Here is a 16,249-nt window from a genome sequence, read left to right as displayed (position 1 = left end):
AAATTTATTATTTCTTCTGTTTTTATTTACTCTCTATTAATTTATTTCCATTCTTTTTTAAATAAACTCAATTTTTTTAAATAATTTCTTCTGTTTTGTTTTTTGTTGGTTCTATTTGATTTATGCTCACTCTTGTTTTACTTCAAGTTCAAACTTAAAAAGTTTACATTTATTTCTGTTTTTATTTCTGTTTTTATTTATGCCCATTCTTTTTTCTTTTGTTTTGTCTTTGATTTGATTTTTTAAATCATTTATTTTTCTGTTTTATTTTTTCTTTGTTTTTTTTTATTTATGCTCACTCAGCTGCATTTTTATTAATTGTTTTTTTTACTTAGTCATATTTTATTTTGTTTTTATTCCTCTCAATTTTTTAAACTATTACTATTTTTATGTTTTGATTGCAATCAGGTATGTAATAATAATAATAATAATAATAATCATAATAATAATAATAATAATAATAATATGAAGCATCATTTATGCATTTTAAAACTTTAACTTTTAAAAATTTTAACTTTTACTACTACTACCAATTTCTATTTTTATTATTATTATTAATCTGTAATTGTGCAGCTAACGTATTATTAGAATAAATATTTGTAATAATGCTATTAATATAAACTTTATTATTGTTGTTATTGATGTTGTTGGAGGGTTGTAAGGATACAATCTGGCAACCCTGATCAGACTTGTCGCAGCCGCGGTGCATGCCGGGAGAAGGGTCTGGAGTTTGGCGCGCGGGTTCGAAGGGAAAATGGAGTTGATGCGCGCGATACAGCAGCTGAAGTTAAACGCTGTATCTACGGGTATGATTTATTCTTATTTATTTATTTATTTATTAAATAAGACTTTTTTTAAAGATGATGTTTAAAATATTTACTGTCCGTTAGAAAATACCAAGTCAGGCTGTTAGTGAGGAAGCAGCTAGCTCGCTAAGCTAACGTCATTAGCCCAAAACATTACAGAGTCCCGGTACTTAGCTAATGAAAATACTTATTATTTATTTATATTTATTATTTGTACAGTTTACAGGTATATAAACCTGGCTGCCTGGCCGAATAACAGCCTGTAGAAATATAGAAATGTAAAAATATAGAAATATAAATTCAGTATAAAGTTTATAATGTGTGTAAAGTCAGGGGAGATTCCGGCTCGATCCCAAATCAGCGGCGCCTCCGAGTGGAAGTGCACTAACCAGGGCGCAAAGCCTGTTAGGGTCTCAGTGTGGATTTGGGATGAGAGCCTAGTTCACGAGTTACAGGCGGGTAGGTGTTTGTTTGTTTGTTTGTTTGTTTACTTCCTGAAAGCCTGGCTTACAAAACAGATGATTTTACTTCACTTTTTGAAGTTTATGAGAAACTTAGATTGCACCCAGGAATAATAATAATAATAATAGTAATGATAATAATAATGATAATAATAATGTATTTATTTATGTGTATATGTGGGTTAAGTAAAAAACAAAAATTATTTTGTGTAACCCACTAGCTTGGATTGCAGGAATGTAAGAAATGTAATAATAATTTTGAAATAATTTTTTTTTTTTTGCTTTTTTTTTCCCTCTTCCTTACTTTTTATTCTACTTAACCAGGCAGGACTATAAATAAATAATAAAAAATAATAAGTAAGTAAGTAAATAAATAAATAAATGTAGGTTTGAAATTTTTTTTTTTTTACTTTTTTTTTTTTATTATTTATTTATTTATTTATTTATTTATTTATTTATTTATTACTTACTTACTTACTTACTTACTTAACCAGGCAGGATTATTATTATTATTATCATTATTATTATTATTATTAATAATAATAAATAAAATGTCAGTTTGATATGTTGTTTTCTTTGTTCTTTGTTATTTGATTATTCATAATAATCACATTTAAAATCTCAAAGTGCTTTACAGTTTGAAGTTAAATTTTTTTTAAAAAAATACACTCAAAAAGTAAAATAACTAAATAATAATAATAGTTCAGTAAATAAAAGCTGTGAAAAAAAGAAGAAAATAAAATAAATAAAAGTGTGTTTGTGGAAATGTACAATAATTCAAATAATATAAAAGTAACATCAAAGAGAAAGTAAATCAAATTTAAAAAAAAAGAGAGAGAGTTAAATGCTCCAGTGGATAAAAATAAATATAGCCGTGTGTTTGCGTGCGTGTGTGTGTGTGTGTGTGTGTGTGTGTGCGTGTGTGCGTGTGTGCGTGTGTGTGTGTGTGTGTCTCCTCTCTCCAGCTTGGGTGGACGCGGTGTGGGAGTGCGAGTTCACGGACGCCGAGCCCCTCGACTCCTCCATCGAGGAGGAAATCAAAGAAGACGTGAATGTTTTTAAGAAAGCGTACAAGCAGCTGCAGGCGTTCTCCACTGAGGATGATAACACGCAGGTAACGTCAGACTCTGAAGCCGCGGCTCTGACGTCTGCTGCGTGGATCTTCTAGCGTAATGTACCGTGTCTCTGTTCTGTCTGCCGGTGCTACAGAGCGTGTGGAACGTGTTCGGAGAAAACGGCGTGTCGGTGAAGTCTCTGGTGGCCGTGCTGGCGTGCTTCATCCTCGGCGCCAAAACCAAATCGTCCGGCGTGGAGCAGAGACGACACAGCCTGCAGGCGGCGTCACTCTACCTGCTGCTTCTCAGAATCCCAGGCCAGTCGCATTACCTCCCGTTTCACCTGCGTCTCCTCACGACCTTCCAAAAGTCACACTTCTTTCACAACATGGCGGTTAATCAGCTGGTCATTAGTTACAGAAATTTAAAAATCGATGATATTGTGGATGTGTGAATGTAAAGTAATGCTTTAAACCTGCAGCTGATATTATAACGGCTGCTTTAATCAGCCTGCGAGATCTCGCTTCTCTTAATAATCTCATTTTCCTTATTCTCCTGAAAATGCTTTCCTGGGTATTTATGATCTTTTAAAGCATGCATCTTTCATTTGGCGATTCATTCAGGAAGTGTTTAAGATCTGGGGGAGGGCCACTGATACGCGGCAAGCAGCAGCAGTCAAACGTCTTTTTTTTTTTTTCCAACATCTGTAGAGAAAATCAAAATCAAATGAGGCCTGTGATTTTCTCAGAGGAGGACGGAGAAAAACGCCGATCGGGACGGAAATAAAATCACAGAGGAGCTCCTGTAAAATAGGAACTGGCCCCAGGACCCCATATAAAGTTAATCTCATCCGAACAGGGCTCAAGACGTAAAACCCTCGACTGTATAAAACGTGTCACTTGTACTGTTTATTAGATTTGATTTCGAAGGTCACGTGATTTAAACTTTAAATGTTATGTGTGTTTTTCACAGGCAGCGTTGCTAATAAAGTGTTCCATCAGATCCTGTTCGACACGTGCCTGGAAGTCGTGCTGAAATGCTGGCCGCAGAGCTCGGGGAAGAAACGCAAGAAAGATACGCTGAAGTGCTCGCAGGGTGACGCCAAGAGCGGCAAACGAGCCAAACCCCCGAAGAAAGTCTCGGAGGAGGTCTGTCGTTTGCCTGATTTACTGATGAGCAGTTCAGGATGTCACTTCTGTCCACATGTGTGCTGAATTTGGTTCCCCCGGACCTGTGGGCGGAGCTAGAACTAGCCCAGGCTCCTGATTGCTCGAACACGGTAGTCATAGAAACGCCTAGATTAATATCTACGGCTGGAGAGTTGCGACTCTTTGCCAACGTTTCTTACTCTTTTCAAAATAATATTTCCTACCTGTGAGTTAAATAAAATCCGCCTTCTTGAAGTGAGACCAAATCTCGAATTGCTTCCCTTTCACTTTGAGTGTGTGCCCTAGATAGTGTGTAACAGAGTTGTGCGCCCTACCTAGTGCCCTACATGCATACTGTAGAAGGGTGTTTGTGATTCAGCTACAGAAAATTGGTTGAAATTTAGTCTCATCTGATCAAATTTGCACAAACAAGTTTCCTTTTCATGTAATAAAATTTTTATCTTGGTGAATTAGACATTAAATTCAATATAGGACGGAATTTGTAGCACGTTTGTTGTCTGTCATGTGACTTATTTCTTCTTATTTTGGTTTAAAATTGGTGAAAAATGATTTGATATTATTGCTCTTAATGTTTTTTTCCCCCAACCAATCATATAATATGTTGAGATGTGAAGATGCCGATCCAAGATTTGTTTAAAGAGATTAAACCCTTTTAAACAGAATGGCGTGTGATCGTGTGATCCGTCTGTGTTCCTCTTCCAGATGGAGATTGATGAGGAAGAGGAGGAAGAAGAGGAGGAGGTGTATTTCTCAGCTCAGGATCTGTTGGGAATGCGTGAGGACGTGGCCGGACTCGTACGAACGCTGCTCAAACTGCTGGAGAAGTTTTCGCTCAGGGACAAACCGCAGAGCGCCGATAGCTGCGTGCGGGTCAGTAGTGACGATGACGATGATGATGATGATGATGATGATGAAGAAGATGATCTCACTGTCACTACAGTTGTGTACTCGTGTTGACGTGAGCTGGTGTCACCATTAGGCATAACGAGAGCATGTTAGCTTATTAGACACAGAAATATAATCAGTCTGTGCTCATGATCAGAAGGTTGTGAGTTTAAGTCCCAGGACTCTCAGAAAGCCCTTTAAACTCATAATCTATAACTTACTTTATAGTTACTGTATATAAAACATGATAAATGAACAACAGGTTAAACCATAGCCTTCGCAAAAGTGCATGAAGTCGGTGAGAAAATCCGTTTGGAAAACGGACTTATAATCTGAAACGCTTGTTTGTGTCTGGATGCGCCTCCTGTCAGTCATTTTATAGACACACTACTCTACTGGCTGCTGTAGATCCTGGGGGCGGAGCTTCGTGAACATGCGCGGGAATCATTCAAACGTCAAGCCCACCCACTCTTAGAGCCCTAATCTTGCAGGAAAAAAAAAAATTATGCACCTTTAAGCTCTGTGTTTGAAGTAATTAAATGTAAAATGAAAAGTCATTTAGTTCAGAAAATAAACACAAAACCAATCAATTATTCTGTATTTAAAACTGACATATTTTTGCTTTACTTAGCAACAATTAAATTAAATAACATTTAATAGAACCATTTTTTCTTTTTAAACTAAGAGGTAGCCGATTAGAAAAAGAATCAAACGTGTACGATAGATTAAATTTTAATGCCATCAATTGTCTTAAAAAATGGAATATTTTTTGGCATACCAGCCTTTTCGCTGAAATGTTTCTTTGCGATAACCCTTTAAGCCTTTTATAAGCTTGACTTGCTGTATGCTGTTCTTAATTTTGTCCCGTAGTCGTGTCCTTCCTTCCTGATGTTTCTCTGCTGGTCTTTAATCCTTATGAATGTTTCTGTAATGTTGCAGTTGTTCACTGAACTCACCAACTTCGAGCCGGTCATCGGAGAGCTGTCCTTCTCTGAGAAACGGTCAGTGTCTACGCTCTCGTACCGTACGTGCACACCTTCCAGCGTTCAGTATAAGTAACTGTGATGATACATTTCCTCCTGATTGGTCAGGGGGTGTTGATTCATTTTCTGTAGCATCAGCTCAGACAGTCGTTATATTAAAGCAGCGATTCGTTTCTATAGTAACAGCTTGCACAGAGACATGTAAGGCGGATGCTAGACATTATTTAAGCCTAATAGTAGATGCATTAAAAACCTTGTTATTCTTTAATGAAGAATGGAATTGAATGGAAAATAATCTTCAGGGTGGTAATGGTGCTTCCACGTTTTTCGCTGATTGTTTTCCTAAAACCGCATGCCCCCAAGTGTTATATTCCTTACGTAATAGTTCCGTGTAATAACGTTGTTTATTTTGTTTTGTTATCAGTGACGTGGACAAACTGCAGAGCCTTCCTGAGCTCGCCTATCATGGCCTTTGGCTGCTCTGCTCCTCCAATCACGGTGAAGGAAATGAGGTGGGCGTCTAGAGTAATCTCTTTTGGCTTTTAGACTTCGACTCACACTAGCAATAGCAGGAGTTATAAAAAATTGCTGTTTTTAAGATTGAATGAATTAATATTTGTGCAAATAAACACTTCAGTGTTAAGAGTACCGTCCAGTATGGTCAGTCCTGAAGGACTGGAATCCAACAGTTTGCTGAATTACTGAGGTTTCGGTCTTCTCGGTCTTCAGTGCCGCCGGCGTGTCTTCCACCGACTGCTGTACGTCATTCTGATGATGAGGAAGGAGAGGGCTAAGCCGTGTCTGCTCCCTCCATCGCAGGCCGTCTGCAACGCCAGAGACCAGGCCATCCTCTTCATCAGGTCAGAAAAAAATATTCAGATAGAGTAATTATATCATGAAAAATTATGTCTTGGTACATTTTCTGAGAGATCACCGCAATTAGGGCTGCACAATATATCGCAAATTATCGAAATATCAAATATTCAAAATAAAAATTCTCTTTCATGGTACCCCTCGGTGAAGACGGCGGTTCATATGGAAAAGGAAAATCTTGTGCCTGTTGTTACGGTTATGTGTTGTTTTTTTTTTTTTTTTTTTTCCCTCGTTATTAAATATTATAAGTGCAGAAAGTTTATCTCGTGTGTGTGTTCTGCAGTCATATTGTGGATGAGCAGAAGGAGGCCACGCTGCCGCTGCTTAAGATCCTCGTACAGCACATCTGTCACCAGGTGGATTACTGAGGATTCACTTTACTAATACTTATTAAAAATATTTAAAATCGTAGGACAAGTGACTAGATTGTGTGTGTGTGTGTGTTTCAGATGGTGGAGAAGGCAGAATACCGTGCTAGCGGCGCTCAAGCTGTCGGGAAGCTGGTGACTCAGATGCCGTGTCACAATTATGCCACTTTTGTCAAGTGGCTTTATAACTATTCTCTGAACACCAAGGTGAGTGTTCAAAAAAAAAAAAATAGTAACTCAAATTATATATATTCAGTGTTTATCAGGTGCTGGCATTAAAAAGAACCTGACTTACGGCATCACACCTCCATTTTCACGCAGGTTGCGTTCCGCATGTTTGCTCTGGACGTGGCCATGGTGCTGCTGGCGCAGGAGGAGCGGGAGGCCGACGAGGCGCTCGAACCCGATCTGGCCGCGTACCTCTCACACCGTTTCCTGGTGCGCAGCGTGGTGTACGGCCGCCGCTCCGACATCTCGCCCACGGTCAGAGCGCACGCCATGCACTGCCTCGCCCAGTGCCTGGAGCTGCCCAGCCACAACGCCACCAAGTGGATCCACGAGCTCTTCTCTTCCTCCTCCACTAGTATGTTATTCCACTCTATTATCCTTTTCATTACTGTGACCAAGAGTCTGGGGGGAGTTTATTATTCTTTACCACAGAGCAAAATGGTTCATCTGATGGAATGATAAAGAGAAAATTGCTTTATGTGAGTGACATTGTTTTAATTTTCTCAGCTGGCACACAGACTATGATGGAGACCGGGCGCTCTGAGCGTAAGCATAACGTCTCCGCTTTCTTTTTATCCCTTTAGCTTTTCTTTTGTAGCTAGATTATTACAATATATTTTGGTATTTTTGTACATATTCATTTCCGATGAACCAGGCATACAGTATACCTTTGTTTTTCTGCTTAGATTTTTTTAAATTAATTTATTTCTCTGTTTTTCCAGACACTCTAAAGAGAGCAGAGACGGCTCAGAAAACAGCCCTGACCTTCCGCACCATCGAGCTGACCAAGCACAAGAGCCTGGGAGCTGCCAGTCGCCACGGCACTGACGATGGCATGAGCCCTGACGCTACCGCCATTGAGTGTCAGTCCACACACACACACACACACACACACACACACACACACACACACACAGCTCGACTGCACCACACATTAATATGCATCCTGCATGAGCTGAGTCTATAACGCTTTTCTCTTATTGAATTCTCTTGTTCTTGTTTAGATCAGGAAACCTTGGCTCTGTTCAAACTGCGTGTGAGCGACCCCAAAACCAACGTCAGGAAATGTGCCCTCGAGGTACACACACACACACACACACACACACACACACACACACACACACACTAAAGTGTCCTTTAGTGTATCAAACAGTAACTTGCAGTGATTCAGAGTTATATCTGTCTGTGTTTGTGTGTGTGTGTGTGTGTGTGTGTGTGTGCAGACTATAATGAGCTTGCTGAAGCACGGCGTGATCACGTGTAGTCCAGAGAATCTGGCCATTCTCTCCGAGCGCTGTCGAGACCCGGCCGTGTCCGTGAAGAAGAAAGCCATGCAGTGTCTCATGGATCTCCTCACTGTGAGTTGTTCATTCAGCTGCCATTGTGGAGGAAAAAAACCCCACACCTGCTATTCCATACCATTGAATCTTATACTGAAGCTTTAAAATGTTAAAAGATTTATGAAGTCATTCAAAATGGCCGCTACAATTGTTTTTCAGCTTTGCAGAGACTAAAGGACTAAAATAGCAAACTTCAGACACCAAACATGTTTGATGATTGTGTTTTAGCTTTTGCTAAGCTGTGGGGCGTGTGTGTGTGTGTGTGTGCGCGTGCGTGTGTCTGTGTGCAGGCGCTACCTGACAGCGCAGAGGTGCAGGAGGCGTGGCTGAGGGGCGTGGTTCCTGCAGTGATGGACTCTGAGAGCTCTGTACAGGAGAAAGCTCTCGAGTGCCTCAATGAAAAAATTGTCACTCACATCAAAAGTCATGGCAGCTATCGTCATGACGACGCCTCCCAGAGAGTGGCCTGGGACCTGCTGAGGCTGATGTGTGATAAGTGTCAGGACCTCGGGTGAGTTTCTCCCTCTCCCTCTCCCCCTCTCTCTCTCTCTCTCTGCCTCTGTCTCTCTGTCTCTATCTCTTTACCTCTTTCTTTAACTCTCTCTCTCTCTCTCTCTCTCTCTGCAGGCGATATTTCAGTAAGGCGTTCAGTGTGTGGTCAAGGCAGGAGAAGTTTTCCGCATCACTAGTGAACAGTCTGATCTGGCACACGGAGCATGAACAGATGGCAGCCGCGTGGCTCCTGCTGGCCAAAGTGGCCGGCTGCTGCACTAAGCTCAACTTGGGCACTATTCTGGAGGCCTGGGATCGAACAGTCAGGTCAACACTCACACACCATGCAGACGTGGACTGGGTGGGGGCTCGACACGTCCTGATATAATGGGTCAACAGGGGAGGAGCTCTAGTTTGATTGTTCATACACATTAACTTGCTAATATGACATCACCACTAGCCAGACTTTTCATGTCCTCATACATAAATTACATGCTATAACAGATCAGTCACATGATCTTAGACATAAAAGAGTAAATGAGTGAATATTGAATGTTCGACAGGTCTCCAGTAATCAATGTGGCTACAACCTGCCACATTCTGACTGTCCTTGGTCACATTGCAGCGAGTCTCAACGATGATACCAAAAGCAGGATCATTGGTGAGACATTAAATTATATAAAAATTGTATAGTCTGTTATCTATAAATTTAGTGATACAGTTCTGAATTATTTTTAATGTGTGTGTGTGTGTGTGTAGACGATCTGATGGCATGGCTGAAGGGCTTCAGTCTACCTCTGGAGGTGATCAGCGCCAGCGTGGACGCTCTGTTCAGTCTCGGCCAATCCGACAACATCAAGGACACCATGGTAACAATACACACCAGTGTCGTATTCCAAAAACCGTCATTTTCACACGCTTTCCATTCACTGCCTCTGTGTGTGTGTGTGTTTGTGTTAAAGAGCTTCCTGAACCAGTTCTGTGGAGAGCTGGTCTCTGTGTGTGAGGAGTACCTGTCCACCGTCCTCTTAAACGAGAGAGGAGCAGAGAATCTAAATGAGGATCTGCTGGTAAGATCTGATCAGGCCAGAAAAACAGAGATTTAGTTTTTACACTTCAGTGTAGTCCATGAGTTAATACATACTTGGTGTTTAACGTTTGCTTGTTTAGTTTTTCACTGGAGCTATAATTTATTTAAAAGTGCAAAAAAAAAGGTTTCACTTAGACATTACATGTTTACTTTGATAAATCTTGTTTATCAAATAATCCACCGTCCTCTCTCTCTCTCTCTCTCTCTCTCTCTCTCAGGTGAAGCACCTATACACTCTGGGCGTGTCCTCTCTTCACTGCCCTGCAAAAGTGCAAAAGCGAGTCTTCCTCCTGGTTCAGTCCATTCTCACCACATCTGAGCAACCTGGTGTGTTCATTATTCTTTTTATTCATCCATCCATCCATCCATCCATCCATCCAGGCTGTAGTTGTGAATTCGAAATCATACTTATGAAAAAAAAAAGTCTGAAAATTTGTTTTGCATGTATCGCAATGATTCTTTTTCAGATCTTAGTGAATCATGCTGGGTTTTTTCTTCTAGAAATAACATTGTGTGTGTGTGTGTGTGTGTGTGTGTGTTGTACCTCCAGTGGTTGGAGAGGGTGCAGAGTTACCAGCCAGTCAACCTCTCTCTCAGTTCAAGCCCTCCTCGATGCCGACAGTGGTACGAGCTCATGCAGTCATCACGCTAGGTACGACGCGCACCAGTCCACAAACATTACCTCGCTGAACCTTTTTTTTTTTAAAACATCAGAGTCATCTACTTTCTCTCTCTCTTTTTTTTTTTTTTTTTTTTTTTGCCCTGTCTCTCTGCAGGGAAGCTGTGCCTGCAGCACGAGGAGCTGATGGCTCGCTACATTCCTGCGTTTGCGCGCGAGCTGGAGGTGGGCACGGAGCTGGCGGTGCGCAGCAACGTGGTGGTGGTGCTGTGTGATCTGTGCGTGCGCTACCCCAACACTCTGAGCCGGTACATCAACAACATCTCAGCCTGCCTCAGAGACTCAGAGCCACTCATCAGAGAGCAGAGCCTCATCATGCTCACCAATCTGCTGCAGGTATAAAGAATTCAGGTTTAGTCGCATATGAATCAGGCTAACAAGCATGCCTAAAATGCAGCGAGGTTAGGTTTGTAACGCAGGCTACTGTGTCTCTGTTCCAGGAGGAGTTTGTCAAATGGAAAGGTTCTCTGTTCTTCCGGTTCGCTGCCGTCCTGGTGGACCCAGATCCCTCCATTGCAGAGTAGGTCTCCAGTTCGTGACTTCTCTGCCGATCGGCGTTCCCTTTTTAGACCTAGTGTTCATTTTTTAATTGTTTCTCATTGTTTAATTGTTGCTGTTGTGAAGTCTCTGTGAGTACTGCCTGGTGGACCTGCTGCTGAAGAAGAACCCGCTGATGTTCTCTCAGCACTTCATCGAGTGCATCTTCCACTTCAACGCCTACGAGAAACACAAGAAATTCAACAGATTCCCACAGACAGAGAGGTGAGCGTGCTCACTGCATTTTAATAAAACATCGAGTCAGTGAATCGTTTGGTCACGTCGGAGATTAAAATGAAAAGAATTCATTCTTCTAAACATGGATATACAAGCACGTTATTAAATAACACAAAAAACAACAATTAGTAGCCATTTTACATTACTCAAGCTGTGTTGTCTGGGTTAGATGGCTGCTTGATCAGGCTGCACGTTTGGGTGAAGTGTGCAACTGAAACAATCAAAACAAATCGGAATGAATCTGAACACATCCAGAATGAATCCAAATGAATCCGAATGAATCTGAATGAATCAAAACAAATCTGAATGAATCTGAACACCTCCAGAATGAATCCAAATGAATCTGAATGAATCGAAACAAATCTGAATGAATCAAAGCAAATCTGAATGAATCTGAACTCATCCAGAATGAATCCAAATGAATCTGAATAAATCGAAACAAATCTGAATGAATCAAAGCAAATCTGAATGAATCTGAACTCATCCAGAATGAATCCAAATGAATCTAAATTAATCCAAATGAATCTGAATGAATCGAAACAAATCTGAATGAATCAAAACAAATCTGAATGAATCTGAACACCTCCAGAATGAATCCAAATGAATCTGAATAAATCGAAACAAATCTGAATGAATCAAAACAAATCTGAATGAATCTGAACTCATCCAGAATTAATCCAAATGAATCTGAAGGAATCTAAATAAATCAGAATTAATCTGAATTAATTTGAGCGAATCTAGATGATTCATTTAACTGAACGGACTGAAATGACTTTCATCTCGTGTGTGTGTGTGTGTGTGTGTGTGTGTGTGGGTGGGTGTGTGTGTGTGTGGGTGGGTGTGGGTGGGTGGGTGGGTGGGTGGGTGTGTGTGTGTGTTTTGGCAGTGAGAAGAGCAGGTTTTCTCTCAAAGGGCAGATGAACCAGGGCAAACGTTTCAGGATCTACAGATTCCTCCTGAAACACTTCACAGATGAGCAGCGCTTTAATATTACGACCAGAATCAGCCAGGACGTTCTGGGTAAGCTCTGTGTGTGTGTGTGTGTGTGTGTGTGTGTGTGTGTGTGTGTGTGTGTGTGTGTGTGAGAGAGAGAGAGAGAGAGATGAAGTGTGTATTGTATGTGTGTCTTCTCACACTTTAATTTTCAGATATAATGACAGTTTCATGTCGCATGTTTGTGTGTGTCTCCCGCAGTGTACTTCGTGGACTCGGAGCTGCCTTTAGATTCGGAGGGCGCTGAGCTGCTGGCTGACGTGTTTGACGTTCTTTCACTGAAGGAGATCAAGCTGACGGCCATGAGCGGCCCTTCACCCAGCGACGATGCTCCCGAGGACGAGATGGCTGTCGCTAAAGCCGTGCTGCAGAAAAAGCTCGTCTCTCAGGTTACAATTCTCTCTCACACACACACACAAACTGAGGGCTCCGTTAGAAAGAAAGCACCCTACCACCTACTGAAACACACACTGCAGTAACAGCAGTCACTCGCCACTTTGTGACTTGGTAGAACGAACTGCTGTGTAAATGACCTCACAACTCTTTAAAACTGCTCCAGGATCAGCTTGTCCTGCTCTAGCTCCCATATTTAACTGCTGTCAGAGCAGCAAGAAGTCTGATCTCAGGTCTGCGGTTAAATACGAGCGTGTTCTGCTTGAGCAGGTGCAGAAAAAGAACTTTGTGGAGAACGTGATCCCCATGGTCATCGCCCTGAAGAACATGCTGGAGGAGAAGCGCTCGCCCGTGCTCAAACACCTCATGGCTTACCTGCAGGTAAAAGGTCACAGGGTCACAGGTCAGCAGGGAATACACAGTGGTAGATTGGTTGGGGTTAATGAGACAGGGATTTATTGTGTGTGTGTGTGTGTGTATGTGTGTGTGTGTGTGTGTGTGTGTGTGTTAGGTGACCATGCAGGACTATCGCTCTGAGGTGAAGGAGCTCTTTGCAGCAGACGAGCAGCTGGCTGCAGAAGTGGAGTACAACCTGAAGATGTTTGAGAAACAAAAAGAGCAGGAGCAGCAGGAGTTGGAGCAGCGGCTTAGCAGTTTCACACTGTCACCCCGATCTAAAGTGAGTCTCACACACACACACACACACACACACACACACACTTCCACCCCAGGAATGTTCTGAGAAACTTTAGAAAGCAGGGCTGATTTTAAGTCGAGTGCTGCTTTGTTTTTTTTTCTTGCACACATTTAAGGAGTATCAAGCACACAGAGGCATCCTCTCATGTCGTTGTTATGTCGTGTGTGTGTGTGTGTGTGTGTGTGTTTAGGGTAACGCCTCTGCATCTCCAGCTCCAGGCGTCAGAGCCACACCTCAGTCTACCCAGAGACCCTCAAACACCCCAAAATCTGCAGACGCACTCAGGTAACCTTCCTCCCCACACACACTCATCCTACTCAGCGTGTCCATGGAGCAGAGACCAGAGTTAATAAATGTCACTTGAACGTCATAAAAATATCATTTATATTGCATGAAAGTTGCAAGTCTACACCAACCTAGTAGAAATATATACTTATACTTTTCAGACAGGGTTATAATGACTTTTTTTGTAGCTAGTTAATAAAAACCTGTAACACAGTGTGTGATAAGAATCTGGGTTTTCCTCTCAGACGGCGAACCTTTGCTGGAATGCTGACCCCTGTGGGACAGAGACCTTCCCGCAGTGTAATGTCTTCAGGTAAACCTGCACAGAAATCGAACAATTTTTTTTTTTTATTAAAGAACATCAACCTAAATATTGGAGAGAAATGCTTCTTCAGTCTCAGTGATCAACTTATGTAACCTACAGGACATTATGTGAAGAATAAAACAATGTGATATCCTGTTAGGAACAAAAAGTAACGACTGTGTGGTTGATGTAGCCCAATGCGAAGAGGAGTTACTGTTACGTTAACTGTTTTCCTATAACGGAATGTTTTTATTCCTTTTAAACCACAGTCAACAAAAGTGTTGCACATTTTCTAGCATATAAAATGTTTGATTTCTCCTACAGAACCTGGAAAAGGAGTTTTTGACGGAAGAGCTATCAGCACGCCACAGGGTAGGACGTCATAAACACCTGCGCATGTGATCCTCATATAAATCCCCGTCACAAGACGAGAGCTTTTTAATAATTGCAGGATTACAGAGAACAGTGACGGGGAAAATGCTGTTGAAGAATTCTTGTTTGACTGTAACACCCAGAAATTATATTCTCTAACTAACATCATCCACTTTTAGCCATTTGAATGTGTGTGTGTGAAAATAAACACATTTATCATTTATGAGGAAATAAGTTCTTAGGATTAATGGACAGCAAAGAGAGAATAATTCATGGTCTGTCTGGATATTCATAACACATAATAAACAGGCTTTAACTTTATTTCCTTTCAGATTTCATTTTCTTGTGTTGATATTGGTCTTAAAGTAGCTTTAAAACGAATTAATGTTTTGTTACAATCATAACTGCACTTATTGCAGCTGATCAGGAGGTTTTAATCAGAAAAAGCCGTAGCTGTCTGGGATTCAGACTGCTTTGTCTTTGTGTGTCGTTGTGTAGAGAGCATCAATGAAGTGACGTTTGGCGAGCAGTTCAGTGCCATCTGCTACGACGGAGCTGGCGGTATTCTTTCTTCTGCGTCTGTTTAACTTGTACAGCTGAGCACTGTGTTTGCATGTGAACTGCATCGTGGTTGTACCGTATTTGCTACAACTCTGACTCTTCTCGTCGTAACATATTTGTGATTGTGATTGTTTCCGACTGCAGGCAAGAGCGAGAATGTTCTGCACCTGATGTCACCTGAGCACGAGTAAGTCTCTTCTAGGGTCTTTCTGCAGTGCTAATCGTAGATCGGCACTAAACGGACACTAAGTACACTATAAACAATAACACACACACACACACACACACAATCGGGTGATTAGCGCCCCTATGATATATTTCATGGTATATTTTGATTCAAAATGGCGTCACATTCAATAAATCTGGTTGTCTTATAGGACGTTTAATATAGGAGAGTTCTGACAAACAGTGAGGGCATGATGTGTGCAAGAGATTTTTAATAACAAACATTTCAAAAGAGCACAGAACGAACACTCAACCGAAATGAGCCGATTAACCAAACATCCATCAGACAAAAGAATGAAGTTCCTCAATGCTGGACTTAACTCTTTGTGATGACATCATGATGAAATGATGCTGTCTCTTCACTACAACCGTTCCACTCCTCTCCTAATGTGGTGCAAAATGAACGTGTACTCGACCCTGCTAGTGCTTTATACAGTAAAATAATCTAAATAAAAATATTAACAGTCTGATTTTTTTCCTTTTAAAGAGCTCCAGCACCGAGGCAGTGGAACGTCGAGTCTCCTGTTGTGAGGAAAAGCCGAAGCAAGAGACGGCCCTTATAAATGCATATTCATATCATACAATCGTGTTTCCATAATCTCTTCTGCTTACTGTCTGTGTATCTGTTTCTCACTGTCATATCTGTCTCTCATCTATATGTCATTTTTTTAAAGCAATATCATTTTTTCTGTGTATATAAAGAAATAAACTGATAAAGAAACTGTCTCAGTTTTCTGTCTGTATCACTTACAGTGTGTCATAGCAGCTAGAAACTGACTTTCTCTTGAATTTAATAAACTGTAATGTAAATCTGAATGCAAAGCAAAGTGTAAACTCTTCTCTCGTTAATGGCGACTGCAAAGCACTGACACTGGAGACTCCTTCCCATGTTTAATAAACATCTCGGAAAAGATTACTGTCAGAGTTGCTGTTATAGAAACACACGACTAATCAGATTTAAGAATTCAGCAGCGTCTGTGGTATAACATTAAATGCTGTCTTTCTCTTTCTGAATAATAATGTGGAAAGGTTTATATATAATTTGGTCCACACTTGAACAAGAGGTCATATTTGATGCTTTGGTGGTCTTACACTGATGCTCAGGGTCAAGAAGGGCTGCTAAACATGTCTATGGCAACCAATGGCCTACAGTCTAAGTACCAAATTTCAGACAATAAACATTCCTTGGCTGATAAACTACATTTGGGATATGAGG

At 41.1% G+C, this 16,249-nt stretch overlaps 1 protein-coding gene across 1 annotated transcript; it reads left to right on the top strand.

Annotated features, from left to right (window-relative positions):
- Positions 1 to 667: 667 nt before the first annotated feature.
- ncapd3 (non-SMC condensin II complex, subunit D3) lies at positions 668 to 15,751 on the top strand. The gene is made up of 35 exons (XM_053231050.1): positions 668 to 806; positions 2,233 to 2,381; positions 2,477 to 2,639; positions 3,295 to 3,470; positions 4,194 to 4,361; positions 5,316 to 5,377; positions 5,784 to 5,871; positions 6,089 to 6,219; positions 6,516 to 6,588; positions 6,682 to 6,807; positions 6,922 to 7,183; positions 7,336 to 7,374; positions 7,551 to 7,691; positions 7,833 to 7,906; positions 8,052 to 8,186; positions 8,459 to 8,679; positions 8,796 to 8,987; positions 9,224 to 9,321; positions 9,420 to 9,529; positions 9,623 to 9,730; positions 9,969 to 10,077; positions 10,301 to 10,402; positions 10,527 to 10,765; positions 10,870 to 10,949; positions 11,054 to 11,191; positions 12,090 to 12,223; positions 12,398 to 12,585; positions 12,860 to 12,970; positions 13,101 to 13,268; positions 13,477 to 13,571; positions 13,817 to 13,884; positions 14,200 to 14,247; positions 14,746 to 14,808; positions 14,953 to 14,995; positions 15,521 to 15,751. The coding sequence occupies exons 1-35, from the start codon at positions 755 to 757 to the stop codon at positions 15,594 to 15,596; spliced, it is 4,230 nt and encodes a 1,409-aa protein (XP_053087025.1). The 5' UTR covers positions 668 to 754; the 3' UTR covers positions 15,597 to 15,751.
- Positions 15,752 to 16,249: the final 498 nt, after the last annotated feature.

This window comes from Pangasianodon hypophthalmus, chromosome 28 (genome assembly GCF_027358585.1).
Source record: "Pangasianodon hypophthalmus isolate fPanHyp1 chromosome 28, fPanHyp1.pri, whole genome shotgun sequence".
In the NCBI taxonomy this organism is placed as follows: Eukaryota; Metazoa; Chordata; class Actinopteri; order Siluriformes; family Pangasiidae; genus Pangasianodon; species Pangasianodon hypophthalmus.
Note: the sequence above shows the minus strand (reverse complement) of the source record. Positions and strands in the feature narration are given on the sequence as shown.